Genomic DNA, 17,632 nt, shown 5'->3' on the forward strand with positions numbered 1-17,632 from the left:
GTAGCCCAGACCACAAGGGAAGAAGTGCACACACCAAAACCAACAGATGCAGTTGAAAGATCGATTCAACAAAGGAAACACTACAAGCTTACTCAATGGTGCAGCCAACAAGGGCCAAAACTGCAGCCTCAAAATACGGCAGGATCAAAAATACCAACAACTCCATTCTCAGGCAGCAGGGAAGACTAAATCCAAGCTCAAAAGGTGGAAAAGTTCAAAGTAACAGGCACCCGGGTCAAAACACGAAAAAGACACAGGAGGGAACATGGGAGAACTGAGCAGACAAACTGCCAAGGAGTGAGGGGTACACATGCACAAACGGTGAGGATGTTACAAGACACAGGTGCAGCACATTAGGGCAGAGCAGGTGATCACAGATGTGGGACACACACTGGGGAACAATAGACACATAAGGAAAGTAATTTCAAAACAAAACAGGAAATAACACAGAGTCCAGGAAGTATCACAGGGGCAGAGCATGACATTTTGCTAATTTCTCATACTCTACATACCTACACTGATTATTTGACGTTAACGTTCAGTATCAGTATCCTGCCATAATAGAGGGATAATTCACTGATTTGAGCGAAAATTAAACAAATTTTATTTTTAAAAGGTCTTACACACTCAAGGTGACCAGGTTTAATCAAGTTCAATGTTTGTCAAGGCAGAAAGAGAAATATGAAGAAGAACTAGTATAGATCTCCACTGAAGACTGAAGAATAGAGGTCTTTGCTTTAACGTCCTGTCAAAGTTCCACAGCACAGATGTGATTTTCCACTGAAATAAACCAGCAGTCCAGATGTCTGCTGTGGCCAGTGTGCAGTCAGCAGTACTGCAGAGGCACCACTGAAGAGGAGGACTCTACAAACAATCAGTCTTCTCAAGTGACTCTCTTTCTAACATTTCTTGGATATGCACATAGATTCTTCACTGCACTGAATGAAAATCAGAGCGCACAGGTGGATTCATTCAAGTGACGAAAGGCTGCATGGAGAGGACAGGTAGGGTTTGATTTAAGGAAGAGGAGGTGAACAGAGTAAGAGGATTCACTATAGGACTCACAGTCTCAGTTTCCATCCACGTATATGTTTTTAAAACTGATAATATATGATGAAAAAACGTTTTGCCAAGATAGATAGATAGATAGATAGATGAAATATAATAAAATAGCTCAACATACCTAGTAAAAAATAAGTACGTTTTTTTTTTTTTACATACAAGTGAAACAGGAAATTCATTTCACAATCCTGATGGTGCTCTGATGATGGTGTTAATGTAACCTATAATCTGCATACAGTAATTTAGGCCTTCTGTACAGCTATTGTACATAATTATAGGCTTCATAGTCTAGGCTATATAATAGCATATATATGGTGGATTTTAAACACAATGCTTATTTTTGATTCATTTCCAAACCAATGTAGGCAACTGTCATACTTTGCCATAGACATGCACCAACGTGGCTGGAAACGCAGTCTCCTTGAATCTAAGCAGTGAGTGATTTAAAAGGAAATGGCATATCAAATAAATGGAACACTCCTGACGTCACACGCAGAACACTGTCACGCAATATTGCATTTCATGTGTGCGGCTGGAACGCACCATACCCAACATTTAAAATCTGTTATATTTCATTTCAGCACTGACTCTCGTCTGGGTCACTGAAAGGATACGGTTACTTTCTCTTTAACCTTAGTCTTAGTCTTGTAAAACTTATGCAACCATATTTGGTAAAACAGAAGAAATTGTGTCATCTTTACTTAACTTCCTACTTAACTCTGTTCACCAACATGCCAATCTTAATGTTGGGTTTTGCTGTGGTGCCACAACTGGATTTAATTGTCCCAGTTCACTCAGTGTTAACCCCACAAGACCTGCATTTCATGAATCAACTCTAGATGAGTGTGTACCACCACCGGCACAGATAGACTTCAAGGCCAGAAATTACAATAATATCAGGTTGCTGTATCAGAATGCTGGCCTCCAATCCACAGGCTTGGACTGTCTGAGCAATTAAACTCGACAAAGGGAGCAGGATAGTACCTCTGTCTGCAGCCCTGCTGTGAGTCACAGGAGTCATTCTTAAAGCTCCTCCTCTTGTTCTCTACCTGTCTGTACCTCTCTGCCATCCTTACACCCTGAATGAGACAGCCTGAGCTAATATCAATTCACTTGACCCAGAGACACCACAGAGTGCTGGCAGACTGTTAGGAGGAACAGACAAAGCCCAGAGAAAGTTTAGCAGCTTTTCCATCCTTGGCGGTGGCAACTTATTTAAACATGTCCAAAGCAAGAATTTCAACTTTTTTGACCATGGTCAGAGAAAGAATTGCAGGTGGGTTTTCCTGGACCACAGCTAGAACTGCAGCTGCTATGCTGCTATATCTAATAATGCTACTTATCACCATATCCTGTGGTTCATTCTGCTGGCACGTTGCAAGTGGTACCAGAATGTATTGCAGATGCTTTTTCCACAACCGCATCAAGAACTGACTCTTGTTTTTCCATGTTCACAGCAAGAACTGCTGCTAGTTCTCCCGCTGCCAGAGAAGATGTTGATAATTACATTTAAAGTTCCACTGATCCTGGGAAAAATCGAGCCAGAAGAAAGTCTGCTTGAAGCTCAGGGTTGTTGGATCATTACAGGTCCTCTTCCCAGAACACAAGAAAGGGTTCCATGGCTTGAATAGTAGTGGTTCTCAAGTCCACCACTGTTTGACACGCCACTGTTTTAGGAGCTGTAGATCATTTAAACTGACCTCCCAGAAGACAATAAAAAACAGCAATGTCCTACCCACGAGCCTGGAGTCTTAGAGGAGGCTACCAACCACCCCTGAATCAAGAGTTTTCCCCAGATGATGCTGGCACAAGCATTTGCATGGTGGCACGGTGGATCACTTAAGTACTAATTAAAGGCAACTGGACTTGTTTGATGTTGAAGATGTATCACTTCAGCACCTACAAATGACAAATTGACATTTTTTTAAACTGAGTCGGTACTTTAAACAATATATTTATTTTTGAATAAATTTTATCTTTCACAATTAATCAATGCCATACATTCATCACACATTCACAGCATTCATCTTGTAGTAAAGCATTGCCATGAAATAAGAGCACAGCATTGCTGTCACTTACTGTGTGTTCACGAAACGGAAATTTTCACATGTTATGTTGCCTTGGAGGAAATAATGGTTTGAGGTAAGAGTCTCCCCATTTGTTCTATTTCGTGCACCCTCATCCACTCTGCTTTGCTGTCTTCCTGGTGTTAAGCTGTTTTTAATTAAACTCATCACTTCCTGTATCTGTTTCACTTTATAACCTTCTCTGTAAGGGATTCAAACCCCTCAACTGTTGGAAGGCTTTTGTTGACTAAACCCTCACTTCCTAAAATAACAGCAGCTACAGTTGTTAGGCAAATGTAGTGGAATAAAAGGTACAATAAAGTCTTACTAAATTAAAAATACTTGAATCAAAAAGACGATGGGTGACTTTGTGGGGAGAAATGATTGGTGGTGCTTGTGATTTAAAGCATTTAGCTGGCTTTAGCAGGATCTGATCCTACTTCTTTTTTTTTTCTCCCACCTTAAATAGCAGTATGTAAATCCTAATTCGATTTACTAATGTAAATTGAACCTCATATGACACAAAACATAGCTGTTTACGGAACATAATTCAGAAATCTCACCAAAGCTGGAAGATTCATCTTTTGTGTTGCCTCTCTGTGTTCTGTACAGAGTTTAGATTTTTAGAAGATATAGCTCCATCTTGTGGCAAAATACAGTCCCTACAGCCTGTGTGACCAATAATGAGTAAACACTTACAAGTTATCATCAGTAAGAAAATGGGGTACAAAGTGAAAGAAGACTCTTCTCCTGCTGTATTACTTAACTGATTTTCTCCTTTGGTTGTTTTTATTCTTTCTTTAAATGTGATCAAACCATAAACAAGGAACTGACTCTTTGTTCGTTGTACACATTCGTTACATACATTTACATACTATACAATTGATGGGTGTGCCTCTGTATTTTGTAAACGACTTGAGTGTAAAGTTGTACAAGAATAACAGTGTGATTGCTTATTAAATCTAGCAGCTTTTGAGAAGCATGACATTTTTTTGGCTGGGGGATAAGAGTTTGGATCAGGTCGGAAGTTCTGTTTGGGGCTAGTAAGCAAATGTTAGCAATATGCTACACTAAGGTAGCAACTATGAGAAAATGATACCTGATAAACATCAGCATCTTAGCATTGTCACTGTTAGCATGCTAATATTTGCATTTAGCTTATATAACAAAGGTGACTAGTCACTACAAGTATTATTAAATTAGTGACAAAATATTGCTGATAAAAATTATAGAGCTTTATGTATTTCGTCCACTAAAAAATTCAAATGATAACCAGCTTGAAGTTTATTAATTGCAGGCACAGAAAAAGAATGACTAATAAACAGAAAGCTGTTATGTATCTTGCAGGGTTTTGATCAGTAAACCCCACAATGTCATGGTGGCATTTCTCTTTCAGCACAAAATATACAAATATAGATCTCAAAATGAGAGAAATGCCTTTATACAAACACAGTATATGACGACTTCAGCCTTTGACGGGGAAGAAGCTTCAAAATCAAACAGCAAGGAGAAGGGATTTCACTATCAGACAACCTGGTTCCGTAGAACTATCCTGTCCAATGGCCTTGATCCAGTGTATTTACCTGTGAGTCAACTTGTTCATAAAACATATCGTAACCACATTTGCACTCATACAGATTAAAATTCAAATTGGCTACTAAATCATCTTCTATAATATGTTGGTTGCAGTCAACACTACAAATGATTAAAGACAGTCATCAAAATAGAGAATACAGAATAAACAAGAATCTTGCAGATTATCACTGAAACATGTAAATACACTCAGTTAAGGTCACTGGAAGACATTTCCTTTTCCGCAACTCCGTTGCCATAATAATCCCAGAGACAAGATTCCTGATGCAGTAGTGCACTCCATAGCAGTCAGTTTTTACGTGTCATATCATAAATCTGCGTTCAGACACACAGTCAAATCTAATCTCTTCAAACATGTAAACCACAGCTGTGATTCATGAAAATGTCCATGATCATTACAATGGCAATGAAAAACCATTAAGGCATTTAAAACACATCTGTACATCACAAAGCAAGTAAGGACATACTTTCAAACAGCAGCTAACTATTTCCCTTAAACTCAAATATGGACTGACTGGCTTCGAACTTAAAACACGAGGTACAATGGGGAAAAAAAGAGCAAAAAAATGTGTACAGCTAGGAATGAAAAATACAAGTGATTTGTATTTCTCTGTATCTCGAAGACAGGAAAAGGAATCAGAACAGGTTCTTGGGCAGAAATTATTTGGAAAGGGGTATGGAGACATCTGTAATGGCACATAACATGTAGCAGCTGTTTACGGCAAAACTTCTATAAGAAGGAAGCACATGAGGGTAGAATGGCACGTTCAGCTCATTTAAAGGAAAAACAGCAGGAATGACGGTGTATTTAGTACCGACACCTGACGCCGCAGCTAAAAATCTACCAGAATTTGACTGCAGGTCATTTCTCATACTCTCCCTACCTACACTGATTATTTGACTTTGATGTTCAGTATCAATATCCTGCAGTAAAAGAGGGAGAAATTCACAGATTTCAACAAAAATGAAATGGGTACATTCTTTAAGTCCAACAGTGTTTAGCAAAAGGTTACCAGTGTCATACCTTGGACAGACGGGCTTTACAAAAGGTCTTACACACTCAAGGTGACCAGGTTTAATCAAGTTCAATGTTTGTCAAGGCAGAAAGAGAAATATGAAGAAGAACTAGTATAGATCTCCACTGAAGACTGAAGAATAGAGGTCTTTGCTTTAACGTCCTGTCAAAGTTCCACAGCACAGATGTGATTTTCCACTGAAATAAACCAGCAGTCCAGATGTCTGCTGTGGCCAGTGTGCAGTCAGCAGTACTGCAGAGGCAACACTGAAGAGGAAGACTCTACAAACAATCAGTCTTCTCAAGTGACTCTCTTTCTAACATTTCTTGGATATGCACATAGATTCTTCACTGCACTGAATAAAAATCAGAGCGCACAGGTGGATTCATTCAAGTGACGAAAGGCTGCATGGAGAGGACAGGTAGGGTTTGATTTAAGGAAGAGGAGGTGAACAGAGTAAGAGGATTCACTATAGGACTCACAGTCTCAGTTTCCATCCACGTATATGTTTTTAAAACTGATGAAATATGATAAAAAATCTTCCAAAACTTAACATGTTTGTAAAAAGGGGTCAAAGTGTCACTGAAGAAGATTAGCACTCGAAACATACGTGTTGAATAAATACTGACAAAGGTTTGGCATGACTGAACTGCTGCATGATTCACTGAGACTGCACAAGTGTTAATGGAATAGTTTGACATTTTTGGAAACTATGTTTATTTGTTGTTTGGCTAAGAGTCATCTCATATTGTAAATACATAAGGAGCCAGCAGCCCATTAGCTTAGCTTAGCATGAAAACTGGAAACGCAGCTTCCCTGGCTCTTTCTGAAGGCAACAAAATCATCTTATCTGCACCTTTAATGCTCACTAGCTATCCCTGTTTCTAGCCTTTGTGCTAAGCTAACCTGAGCTGAATGGTTGGGTGTAGCCATATAATTTATGGATAGATACAATGTAAGGGTGGTATCGGTCTTCTCCTCTAACTCTCCGCCAGAAAGCAAATAATAATATTTCCCAAAATGTCGAACTTTTGGTTGGTTCAAAGTTGCGTTTAGAAGGTAAGTCTGGTGATATTCTATATTTCATATTTTTGCGGAAAGATCCCAGTGTAAAGACCAAAACCAACAATGTATTAATCCTCCTAACAAGTATTGTTTGTGTAGCTTGAAATAGTGTATACCTGCCACAGAACTCCATTTTATTAAAAACACATCAATGAGTCACACTGTTGTATGAGGCATATTATTCACTGTCCTGCTGTCCCAAATACTCATTAGTGCACCAAATGTGTATTAGTCCACAGCTGAAAATAGTCCACCAACAAATGCACTATTTACTCCTGTTTCAGTTATGGTTCTTGAAAACTTCACTGCCCTGGTGTTTTAGAAAATTATTTAGCCTTTTAAAAAAGATGCAAGTATATACAGAGGCAGGTGAAGTCGAAAGTTATTGACTGATGGACAAATGCATCACTGGTTTTGGCCTTTTCAAACAATAACAAAAATATAAAATATTACCAGCTTTATCCTTTATTACGACAGCCAATCATGACTGTCTAGAAATGTCATACAATAAAAATCATAACACCAGCTCACACATTAAAGTGGGGATAAGACGGAGCAGAGCATCATTAATCTGATAAATTCATATGTGATCACTCAATAGGCTTTAACGGTTCACAGTATATAGCGGTGTGTAATGGCTCTGGGTAACGACACAAAGGCTGCTTTGGCGAACACGTTGCCAATATTGTATTGGAACTAGTGGCCAGAATTTTGTGTGATTTTTCTGGAACAGACTCATGAGAAGTTTATGTTCGAACAGGTTAAACAGAGAAATCTGTTTGCATTTAATCCTGGGAGTCATCATGAGTCAAGAGATTTACAACACACACCATAAGCACTACCAATGCTGGTTTTAATAATCTTAGGAAAAGGCTGCATGTGCATAATTCTGTGCATACGCAGATTTTTAAGCATTCAAAGTGTTGAATGGGCTTAATTATATTGTACTGGGTTTGATACTGTACCTCCTCCATGTGGCGGGCTAAGGTACGGGTCTGACCTCTGGATCTGGTGGGGACACATTTCAAGGACACTTTAGCAGAGCAGACATTGTCAACACCAGGTTGAGGCGATGGAGAGTATCTTCCTAAATTTTTCAGGATGGCGTCGTCTCCCTCCTCGAATCTCCTCCCTCGTCGCTACGGGTCCTGCTGAACCTGCAGAGCCTGCTCTTGCCCTCCCTCCTCCTCTCATCCCTGCTTCCTCTGTCCCTGCTTGGCACTTCCACAGTAAAGTGGCTGTCACTGTCCTCTGCTTTCATAGAAGAAGACAAGGGCTCAGTGGGTGAGGTCACCTCTGGAACCTGTGGGTGAGATTGGGTTGTTGTTGTCTGGGAGCTGCTGGGAAACACAGGGGGTGAGACAGGGGACAGGGGCCCTAGAGGGGAGTAACGTCTCAAGGAAACACCTTTAAGGTTGACAGCAAGCTCCAGAACTAGTTTCCTAGATGCCCGGGGGTGGCATAGAGACACAGAGGCTTCCTGGGGGATAGGAGGAAGTCCACTGTGGGCTGAAGAGTCACTCTGACCAGCAGTGGGAGGCTCAGACTGTGGAGCCCTGGTGCCTTCCCTGCTAACAGGTGATGGCTCCTCATCATCTGGACTGTCCACTGACTGCGAGGAGAGGGGTGAGGCAGGGCTCTCTGGCGTGTAGGGCTGCAGATCCATAGTGGCTGAGCAGCTGGAGCCGCTACCCACTGTATCAAGCTCATCCCCAAGCTGATCCCTGGCCCTGGCCTGAGGCCCCTGCTCCCCCACAGTTCGGTAGCTGTGGAGCCCCAGTGTGATCTGTGTGTGTCCAGGGGGATCCAACAGTGGGACGTGGCCTCTGGCTCTCCCTCCACTGTTGAACAAGCGACTCCACAGATGCCCGAGACGCCGTCGAGAGGAGGAGGAGGTGGAGCGCCGCGTTGAGTGACGTCTGATCTGTCTGCGCATCGCCAGCCGCAGGTTCTGTAACATGGAGGCCTGCAGGAGAGGGAGGGCAGAGGAAGACACAGAGAGGCTATAATTCTGTTTTCTATCTAACTGTCGAGCTCAGTTTACCAGATAAAGTGGCCACTTACCGTCCTATTCTTGCGAGCGGTAGTGTAAATGCAATTCAATTCACATCTATTTTTATCCTCTTGATTTCCTGTTTCCAGACAAAGCTGCAGTTTATGCCTGGTGGATCGATTTGAAGTTGACTCAGTGAAATCATTTGGAGGACAGCAGTCTTCCTCAGGATGACTCCTTAGCTCCATCAAAGCTGTTGGTGCGTTTTGATTTTAAGTTCAAAGCTTTAAACTCAAAAGACCATTTCCTCTGGATAACCAAATTATTTTCTGTTGTGTAAGATTGCAAGGATCCACTTTGCCACTCAAATGCAATCACATCTCATACTATGTGCAGCAGTAGCATTACAGCGCACTTTTTTGATCAGAAAGATAATCACATATGAACACAGGTTTTATGATTTTTGAAGCAATACAATCACCAACTAACTAACTAAAAAGCTAACAAACTACACCACCGTTGCATGACGTCAGTGTCACCACTGCTAAACTTGCAACTTAGAGTTTGATTTAGCTCGTACCTCTTCAACAAAAGCCTTTCCTCTTACAAAGTTAGTAATAGTTTACAATCGCGTGAGTATAAACACAGTAGAGTGTGTGTTTGACGTAATGACGTTTAACGTCCCTGACAACATCTGTAGTCTCATTTAGCCGCTTGTTAGCAACCGGCCTTTTCGAGGAGACATAAAAGCTTAAAGAATCACGACTGTGGTATTTACTGATGTATTTTATGTCATATAATAAAACGTGAAAATGTCTATTTGCTTGTGTTAACCACAGACCTTATTTCAGTCATCTAACTAAAAACCCATAGACTTCGTGACGAAGTGGAAGTGCTAAAATGCTTACTTATTTCCGGGTTTTAGGACTCATTTCTGCAGCACTGTATAGTTTGAGATTTTGAGAAATATGCTTGTTCGCTTTCATGCAGAGAGTTCTGCCCATTCAAAAACTAATTGTCACACCTGTATACTCAAATCCAGTTTCAGGAAAACACATCCCTCAGTGTGTAATTATGTGTGAACGCACTACCTGGGTGGGGCTGTACACTGGGAAATCCTCCACTGGAGGGATGAGACCCTGGGCGATCAGCTGACCATAGGAGGGCGGAGCCTCTCTCTGAACAAATTCTGCCTCCATGCGTGTCATCTGAGTCTCAAAGGCTCTACAGAGGGAGAGAGACAGAGAAGAACAAAGAGCAGACAGACAACAAGTCAGGAGGAAAGAAGTGTTGAGAGTTGGAGATTGTCATAAAGAAAACATCTTAGTGTGGAAAACGCTGTGGGTCATTTAGTCACTGGAGCATCTGCACCATCAACAGCAATAAGATGCAGTAATAGAGTGAGTGACAGTGTATCTTTGGGCTTCACTTGACCTTTGATGACAAAACATTAAATAAATCAAAAGGAACGATAAAACCAAGTAAGAAATGATAGTAATAAATGCTGAATACAAAAAGACAGAGTTGTCGTGTCCCCACCTGTACTCTCTGCTCCTGAGTGAGTGGAGTTTGAGGGCACAGCCGAGGGCAATGACCAGGAGCAGACTACAGACCAGACTGCCAATCAGGGCTGCAGTAATGACCTTCCTGGGTACTGCAGCCAGGCAGTCCCTCTCGTCGCTCCCGTCCAGGCAGTCCTCCTGCCCGTCACACCGCCATGTCTCAAAGATACAGAGGTTAGTCCCACAGTGGAAGTTTCCAGGTTGGCAGTCATAGCAGTTCTTCTCGTCCGACCCATCTGGGCACCTCTTCTGGTTGTTGCAGCGCTCCGAGGCTGGGTAGCACACTCCGGTACCGCCCTCGCAGGGAAACTCCCCATCTGGGCATGTCGGGCAGGCCTCCTCGTCACGGCCAGACGGGCAGTGCCAATAGCCGTCGCAGCGCTGCCGTTCAGAGTAGCAGCCCTGATCGCTGCCACAGGGGTGCTCGCCAGGAAAACAGTAACCTTTGACCTGGGAGGGTGGAGGAGAAATACGTCACGGTCTGGACACCAATAGGATGATTTACTCTGAACAGAATAGTTACTTTCTCTATCAACCAAATTATTCAGAAAAGAGTTGAATCCTTATGACACATGGGAAAAAAAGCTTCAGTGGGAGAAGGTAGATTTAAACCATAACTTTTGAAAAATAGATGGAGATGAATGAAAGGTTTCAAGCTTTCTCAAAACAAGATGCAGTAATCCCAGATTGAACTACCTGGTATGTGGCGTTGAAGCCATGTCCAGGGCTGTGAGGCTGGGCCATGTACAACACACTCATCTGTCCTCGGCTCGACTCCAGCAGCGCCAGGCGCCTGTTGTTATGATACGACAACACCTGTAAGAGATGCTCCGCCTGCTGCAGCAGGCCATCGTAAACATGCAGTGAATCTCCGGGCCCAAGCTGCAGGTCCAGCTGCAGCACGATGGGTTTCGGGTCCTGGGTGTCTAGCAGCCAGGAGCATCTCAACTTTGTCACAGCGCTGCGATTGGCCCGGAAAAAATCTGGGGAAGCAAAAGAGCCGTAGAAGTTCCCCAGACGTTTGCCACATGTGGTGTCGGGGCAACCCAGCTCGTCCGTCCCATCAGGGCAGTCCCGGGCTCCGTTGCAGCGCAGGGCGGCAGGCAGACAGCGGGTGGACTGGACCTCGGTGCACGGCAGGGAGCCGAAAGGGCAGACGCCAGGCTGGGCCTCAGTGGGCGGGGGGGAGCAACTGCGTTCATCGGTGGCGTCGCCACATTCATCCTGACCGTTGCACTTCCAGGAGCGAGGAAGACACTTCCCATTCCCACACAGGAATTCATCTGACTGACAGCTGCTCTGACCCAGATGACCTGCACAGGAAAATAATTATCAGACTGGAACCACAGAAGAGAAAGAACTATCAAAAACTGACATTTACTGCAGCTGAGTGCAACAACACACAAAATGTGTATATACACAAACAGTTTGCCTACGCACGTGCACTTTATTAGCACTAGATCAGATGAAAAAGAATTAGCACATCATTACAATCATAAATGCACATGCACTCACAACAGCTTAAAGAGGAAACCAGTCCAAAAATAATCATTTTATATAATAAAAATCAACGCTGCCTAATGTGTAGTAGTTAGTACTCTTCAGTTCAGTCTGGCAGCTAATCTCCACTTGTACATTTTAATACACTGTCTGAATTACTCTAAAGCCTGATCCAGTGTCCCAGACCTCGACTGTATGATTTGCTGAGGCATACCGAAAGCCACAAGGAAATTCCTGAAAACATACAGACAATGCAGTTATTCACTCAAGTATTGTCCCAGAGTAGAGCCAAGACCCATCAATGTCTAGTGACAAGATAACATATTTCTATGCAACATAAGAGGAATATAAATACTGCTATAACGACAGGGTGTTATAAGGGCATTATGATTTAACTAGTGTGATAAATTAGTGCACGACTCACAGCTCTGGTATTTTTTGCTTCAACTTTACTGACAATTTCATTATTCATCCTTCAGATCATTTACATATTTTACCTTATAAAACTAGATAACCTCAGCATCCTCCCGCATCCAGCTTACCTCTGATGTAAGAGAGGCGGAAGCCCTGGGCTTGCCCGGAGCTGTTGGCATGAGAGTGGAAGTAGAGCCAAACGCGCCCCCTGGTGGAGATGACGGGTGGAGGCAACATAGAGCCGCACAGCCTGGATTCCCCATTCCACGTAGGAGTCAGCAGGAGCCAGTCTCCCAAACAATTCCCCGACTCGGCCAAGTCAAAGTTTCGGAAACTAAGGCAGAGCATTGATCGTTTCAGGTGCTTTCTCAAAAACAAACGTCAGGTGCGTGTTAGTGTATGTGTGAGCGATTCTACCTGATGGTAATGACCTCCCCCTGACCTCCCTGGATGTGCCAGCTGCAGTTGACTCCAGCGGGGTAGTTTAAAGGCCAGGAGGGGCTGTAGATCACACCCCTCCGCTCTGTATGGACCTCCACCCGCTCACTGCAGCCTGCTGGGTAACAAAGAGACAGGGAGATGAGGTGAGGTGACTGACCTGGAGGAGGTATTATTATGTTACAGTGTTAGATCTTGATGAATAAACAGATGGCAAGAGACAAATGAATAAATCTACTCCACAGAGTTTCATTTATCTAGTCATTGTGCTGCGATTGCACATCTAGTTAGTTAATCAGGTAGCAACTTCTCCTTAGCTTCACATGCACGCATTCATTATTCAAATGTACAGGTGCTCTTATTCAGCAGAAATCAAGATGAGAGAGAAGGCAGAATTTCAATGCGTTGATTAAAAGCTAAGACTGTCCATATTCTGTATTTTTTGCTATTGTCAACAAATTCCATGAAAAGCCTGAAGCCAACAACGAGTTAGTCCGTCTCTCAATACTTTCTGACTTTCCCAGCTTGTCTGTTGCACCCAAGCTCATTTGTTCCTGCTGAAGAAATAAACGTAAATATTAAAAAACTAACTAACTAACTTTAAAAAAAAATCTCAATAACTTACTATAACAGCCGGGTACTGTTGTTTTTGCCAAATGTTACTCAAACACGAGTAAATAGCGGTACTGGGAACTATTTTCAGCTGCGGATTATCACACATTTTTTGTGCTAGTGAGTATTTGTAGCAGCATGATGCTTTGGTGGGTTCATGGCAATGAAGGAATATGTCACCTAGTGCATCAGTCAAGTTCACTGATGTGTTATTAATATTATTTGAACAACAGTGGAGCTCTGACACAGAGGAATAAGGTATATCAAGCTCTAACTAGGGGTGAACAAGGAATTGAAATATTATCAAAATCGCAATATGGCCACGTCGCAGGAGTTGAAGTTTTTTTGATAAAAGTAAAATGAGTCACAACAGACCATAAATTAATACCATAAGCATTGCGGTGCTACAGAGATGCCCTGGCCTACAAATCATATTCTCCAGACATAAGAGAGCATCGATTTTTATCAGTGAAAAAAAAATGCAGAAACAATCATTCCAACTAAAGTTGTAACTCATAACAAAATCACAATATGATTTTTTTTTTTTTGGATCGTTCAGCACTTGCTCTGGCTTCTCAGAAAATACTTGTTAAAAGGATCACTCCATTGTCGGTTTTGATCTTTTCAAAGGATTTATTGACAAAAAAAAAAAAGAAATAGAGAATATCACCAGCACTTGTGAACATATCACATCAGTAGATCTATGAACTTTCTCCTACGTTTTATATATTCATGAGGAATCTTTGTCATCTTGAATTCTAAGGAGGGAAACTACACTACTTTTCACCAGAGAGATATCATCTGTTCCTTTATGTATGATGGACGAAGAGTTATGCATGCTCAGCAGGATCCATACTGCTACTGCCAGAACAGTACACACACACACACACACACACACACACACACACACACACACACACACACACACACACACACACACCACTCACTCTTTTTCTTTTATTAAAACATACATCCAGCACAGCCGCAGACTTTCTTTTGACCTTAGCCAGTAGCAGGAACCGTAATGCATAAAAGGACATCACCACATTCATTCTTCAAAACGTATATACTGCTTTATACAGTTCTCATCTTTTGTCTCTGATCAATGCTCAAAACAATCCCTCTGCAAGACAAATGACCTCAGTGCCTTTCAGAGGAGCTTTGTGCTGATCACATGGGGGCCAAAACAGGGCCAAGCAGCAGCAGCAGTCAAACTGGCAGCCAAGGCAACAGCATCACCTGCTGCCATCGCACCATGGCTCCAGGGAATAACACAGTGTGAGGTGGCCAAGAGGAACACCAGAAATAGGACACAGGCCTGCGTGAAGCGCAGGCAAAGAATCCAATGGAAGGGATTTATTGTCTGTCTTGTGCTGAGAACAAGAATATAGAGCAATGAGTTCAATGTTTAATCATCTCATTACTGCTTAATGCCACAGTAGAAATGAGACACAGGCAAGAAGAAGCTGTCGAACAAGCCTCTTAATTAACCATAACCTTAGAGACAGAGCATTAGCTGAACTGCTTGACAGTGACTATCCAATGCTAACACGCAGCATAGAGTCAGCTCAGTTCTGCTGAGTGTGTGTGTTTGTTTCAAGCTTTCTTGATGAATCAGTGAAGTCAGCAGAGGGAAGCAGGGGGCGGGAGGAGGAATCATTTAGAGCTCAGTGATGGATATCGACTACCTAGACACAGCTAGCTCAGCGCACGCGCACATGCACGCACACATACACACACACGCATGCGCGCGCGCACACACACACACACACACACACACACATGAAGCTAGACTGGACAAAGTAGTCTGTAAAGTAGAGCTGCAGTTTGCTGCAATGACGCTGAGTTTTTGATCACAGTTCAACAGCAGATGTTCTAAATTACATCTTTTATGATCATCAATAAATTAAAGTAACTATACGATATGACAATTAGTGCAGTTTCGTCACCTTCAAACTTAAAGTCAAAGAATAATGTGATGGTGGCAGGTCGGACAAATCTTCAGGATCTACTAAGAAATTAAATTCACTGGTTTTTAGTCTCATCTTTATGTTTAGATGAGTTTGGTTTATTTACGCTGCTGTATTTTATTTCTGCCAAACCGATGCACAAATTCAAATCATTTTAACTGTGACTTAATTTCCTGTCAAAATGTTTCGAGTCAGATAACAGCAACAGATATTCGAGGAGATCCACTGTACCGGTTCCTCTACCCACAGCAGCCTCAATAGAACAGAATGTACTGCAGCTACAACACATGTTGCGTTTGGAAGACGGAGTACAACTCTAATGTTTTACTTTACTGAATGTTCTCTAGTTGTTACCAGTATGTCAAACCAGAAACCTAATGCAATTTGTTCAAATGCTAACAAGTCCATAAAAATGTTATAAGGTGTCACCTGCCAAAAGGGTCAGATTCCACCACAATGCATAATATTCTATAAGCTCATTTGGGTTTTTTTATATCTAAAATCTTAAACTAAAAGTAACTATAGCTATTCACTGTAGCTGTTCAATAAAGATGATGGAGTAAAATGTACATTTCCCTCTGAAATGTAGTAGAGTAGAGGAATAAAATAACACAAACTACAAAAAAATGAAGTATAAAGAACTTCAAAAGTGTATTGAAGTAGAGAATACTTTCCACCACTGACATTGTGCAGAGTACCTGAGAGAAAAACATGTCGATTAAGCGTTTGGTTTTAGATTTCATTTTGCTGTATTACAATACTAAGCCCTGCAATTTTTCATTCTTGTTGTTTTCAAAAAATAAATCTGAATCCGCTGAAGCTCTGAAAGGGTGTTGAAAAAAAAGACATAAAGAGATACTAGCCTCACTGTAATATTTTTTGTACTACCGCAGCTAGAAAAGTCTGAAGCTGATTAGAATGATGTGTGTGTGTGTGTGTGGGAGAGAGAGAGAGACTCTGTTCTTCAGAGTACTTTGTGTGCAAAGGTGCAAGGTAAAACAAGTACAGACATGCATTTGGGATAGTGTGTGTTTGTGAAAAAGCTGGTGGTTTTTCTCAGAAATCACACACACACACACACACACACACACACACACACACACACACACACACAGTAACATTTTGACCTGTCTATTGGTCTGACAGCCTTCTCCTTTATTTTCATGCCAATAGAGAGAGGGATATGATAATAGAGAGGAGGGGGTGGGGGTGACTGCCTGCTGCCTGCAGAGAAGCAGTGATGTAATGCTGATAGCAGCATCACATTTGTGAAAGAGCATCCATGTTTCCACACTAACCCTGATCATTTTCCCACCGCAGATCAATAGCCCCGCAGGTTCCTGTGCAATGATAGGCTCATCTTGTCACTCCATCCGATCACAACAATGAAAACATTTTTGTCTTCATCTGCCGTATCACTTTATCAAAGTGCCACAGGAGAAAGCAGCAGGCAAAACAACATCCACTAGGTCGGGTGTGAACATGAGATATTATAGCAGTGCTCTGCTGTGATGATCAGTGTTAGGAGCTTTGTAAACGACAGCACCTTCAGTGATGATGAGGAGGCAAACAACCACCAAGAAACATACAATCTGATCAATGAATTCTCCTGGATGATCCGCATCACTTGCACACTACATTGTTCTCATTAGGATGAGCGGCCCAGATATGTGACAAGGATGTGTACAGACATCCATTTACACATCACAGCAGTGTGGATGCATTGTTTTTGCTCACCTGCACACAGCACAGCAGAGCGGAACCACAGCAGTCCGAGCAGCAGCTCCGTCAGTCCCATGGTCCGGCGGGGACTTCTGCTATTATCTCGGGCACAGTCTCCACTGTTTGTTCGACATGTGTGTCCTCCAGGTAAACTCCCGCATCTACTTCCAGCACACACACACCGCGCACACCGAGGAATCCTCACTGTGAAAAAAAGCGTTTTGTCCTTTGCAGCGACAGCCAATACACAAGAGTAAAGGCAGCTAAAGCAAACCACACGACTTCCGGTTATTGTCTTCAAAATAAAAGCCACACTAAATCATTTTGAGCAACACCAAACGGTTACAAGTAATAATGCATCGAGGAAATACTTGTTGTAAACCCTTATTCAGGTGTTTTTTCATAAACTTAACCTACACAGTTTCACAAACACGATATGTACTTAAAGAATGACTAATCTACAGATTTTTCAAAAGTATCCATTAAAACTTCCATCAGAGTGAATGTAATTTGAATTTCCTGATAGTGATCAACATAAAAAACGCCTGGTGTCAAAAAGAAAAAAGTCACTAAATTGTGATCTTATTTTACTTTAATTAGTTTCAAATTTCAGTCGGAC

The 17,632-nt window shown here is 42.1% G+C and overlaps 1 protein-coding gene across 2 annotated transcripts; it reads right to left on the reverse strand.

Moving 5' to 3' along the window:
• Window positions 1–3,882: 3,882 nt before the first annotated feature.
• Window positions 3,883–17,261, reverse strand: lrp3 (low density lipoprotein receptor-related protein 3). Of its 2 annotated transcripts, none has more exons than XM_056372487.1 (7): window positions 17,029–17,261; window positions 12,689–12,824; window positions 12,400–12,605; window positions 11,054–11,670; window positions 10,335–10,807; window positions 9,887–10,019; window positions 3,883–8,768 (listed from the first exon to the last, which is right to left on the reverse strand). In XM_056372487.1, the coding sequence occupies exons 1-7, from the start codon at window positions 17,087–17,089 to the stop codon at window positions 7,899–7,901; spliced, it is 2,496 nt and encodes an 831-aa protein (XP_056228462.1). In that variant the 5' UTR covers window positions 17,090–17,261; the 3' UTR covers window positions 3,883–7,898. The 2 variants fall into 2 exon arrangements, with proteins under 2 accessions (XP_056228462.1, XP_056228452.1); XM_056372477.1 differs by having other exon boundaries at window positions 12,689–12,827.
• Window positions 17,262–17,632: the final 371 nt, after the last annotated feature.

This window comes from Seriola aureovittata, chromosome 1 (genome assembly GCF_021018895.1).
Source record: "Seriola aureovittata isolate HTS-2021-v1 ecotype China chromosome 1, ASM2101889v1, whole genome shotgun sequence".
Classification (NCBI taxonomy): domain Eukaryota; kingdom Metazoa; phylum Chordata; class Actinopteri; order Carangiformes; family Carangidae; genus Seriola; species Seriola aureovittata.

Coding starts and splice junctions, on each gene's coding strand:
- lrp3 (XM_056372477.1), bottom strand. CDS start 17,089: ATGGGACTGACGGAGCTGCTGCTCGGACTGCTGTGGTTCCGCTCTGCT. Junction 12,606..12,688: donor GGGGAGGTCATTACCATCAG/GTAGAATCGCTC, acceptor GCTCTGCCTTAG/TTTCCGAAACTTTGACTTGG. Junction 11,671..12,399: donor CCGCCTCTCTTACATCAGAG/GTAAGCTGGATG, acceptor TTTCCTGTGCAG/GTCATCTGGGTCAGAGCAGC.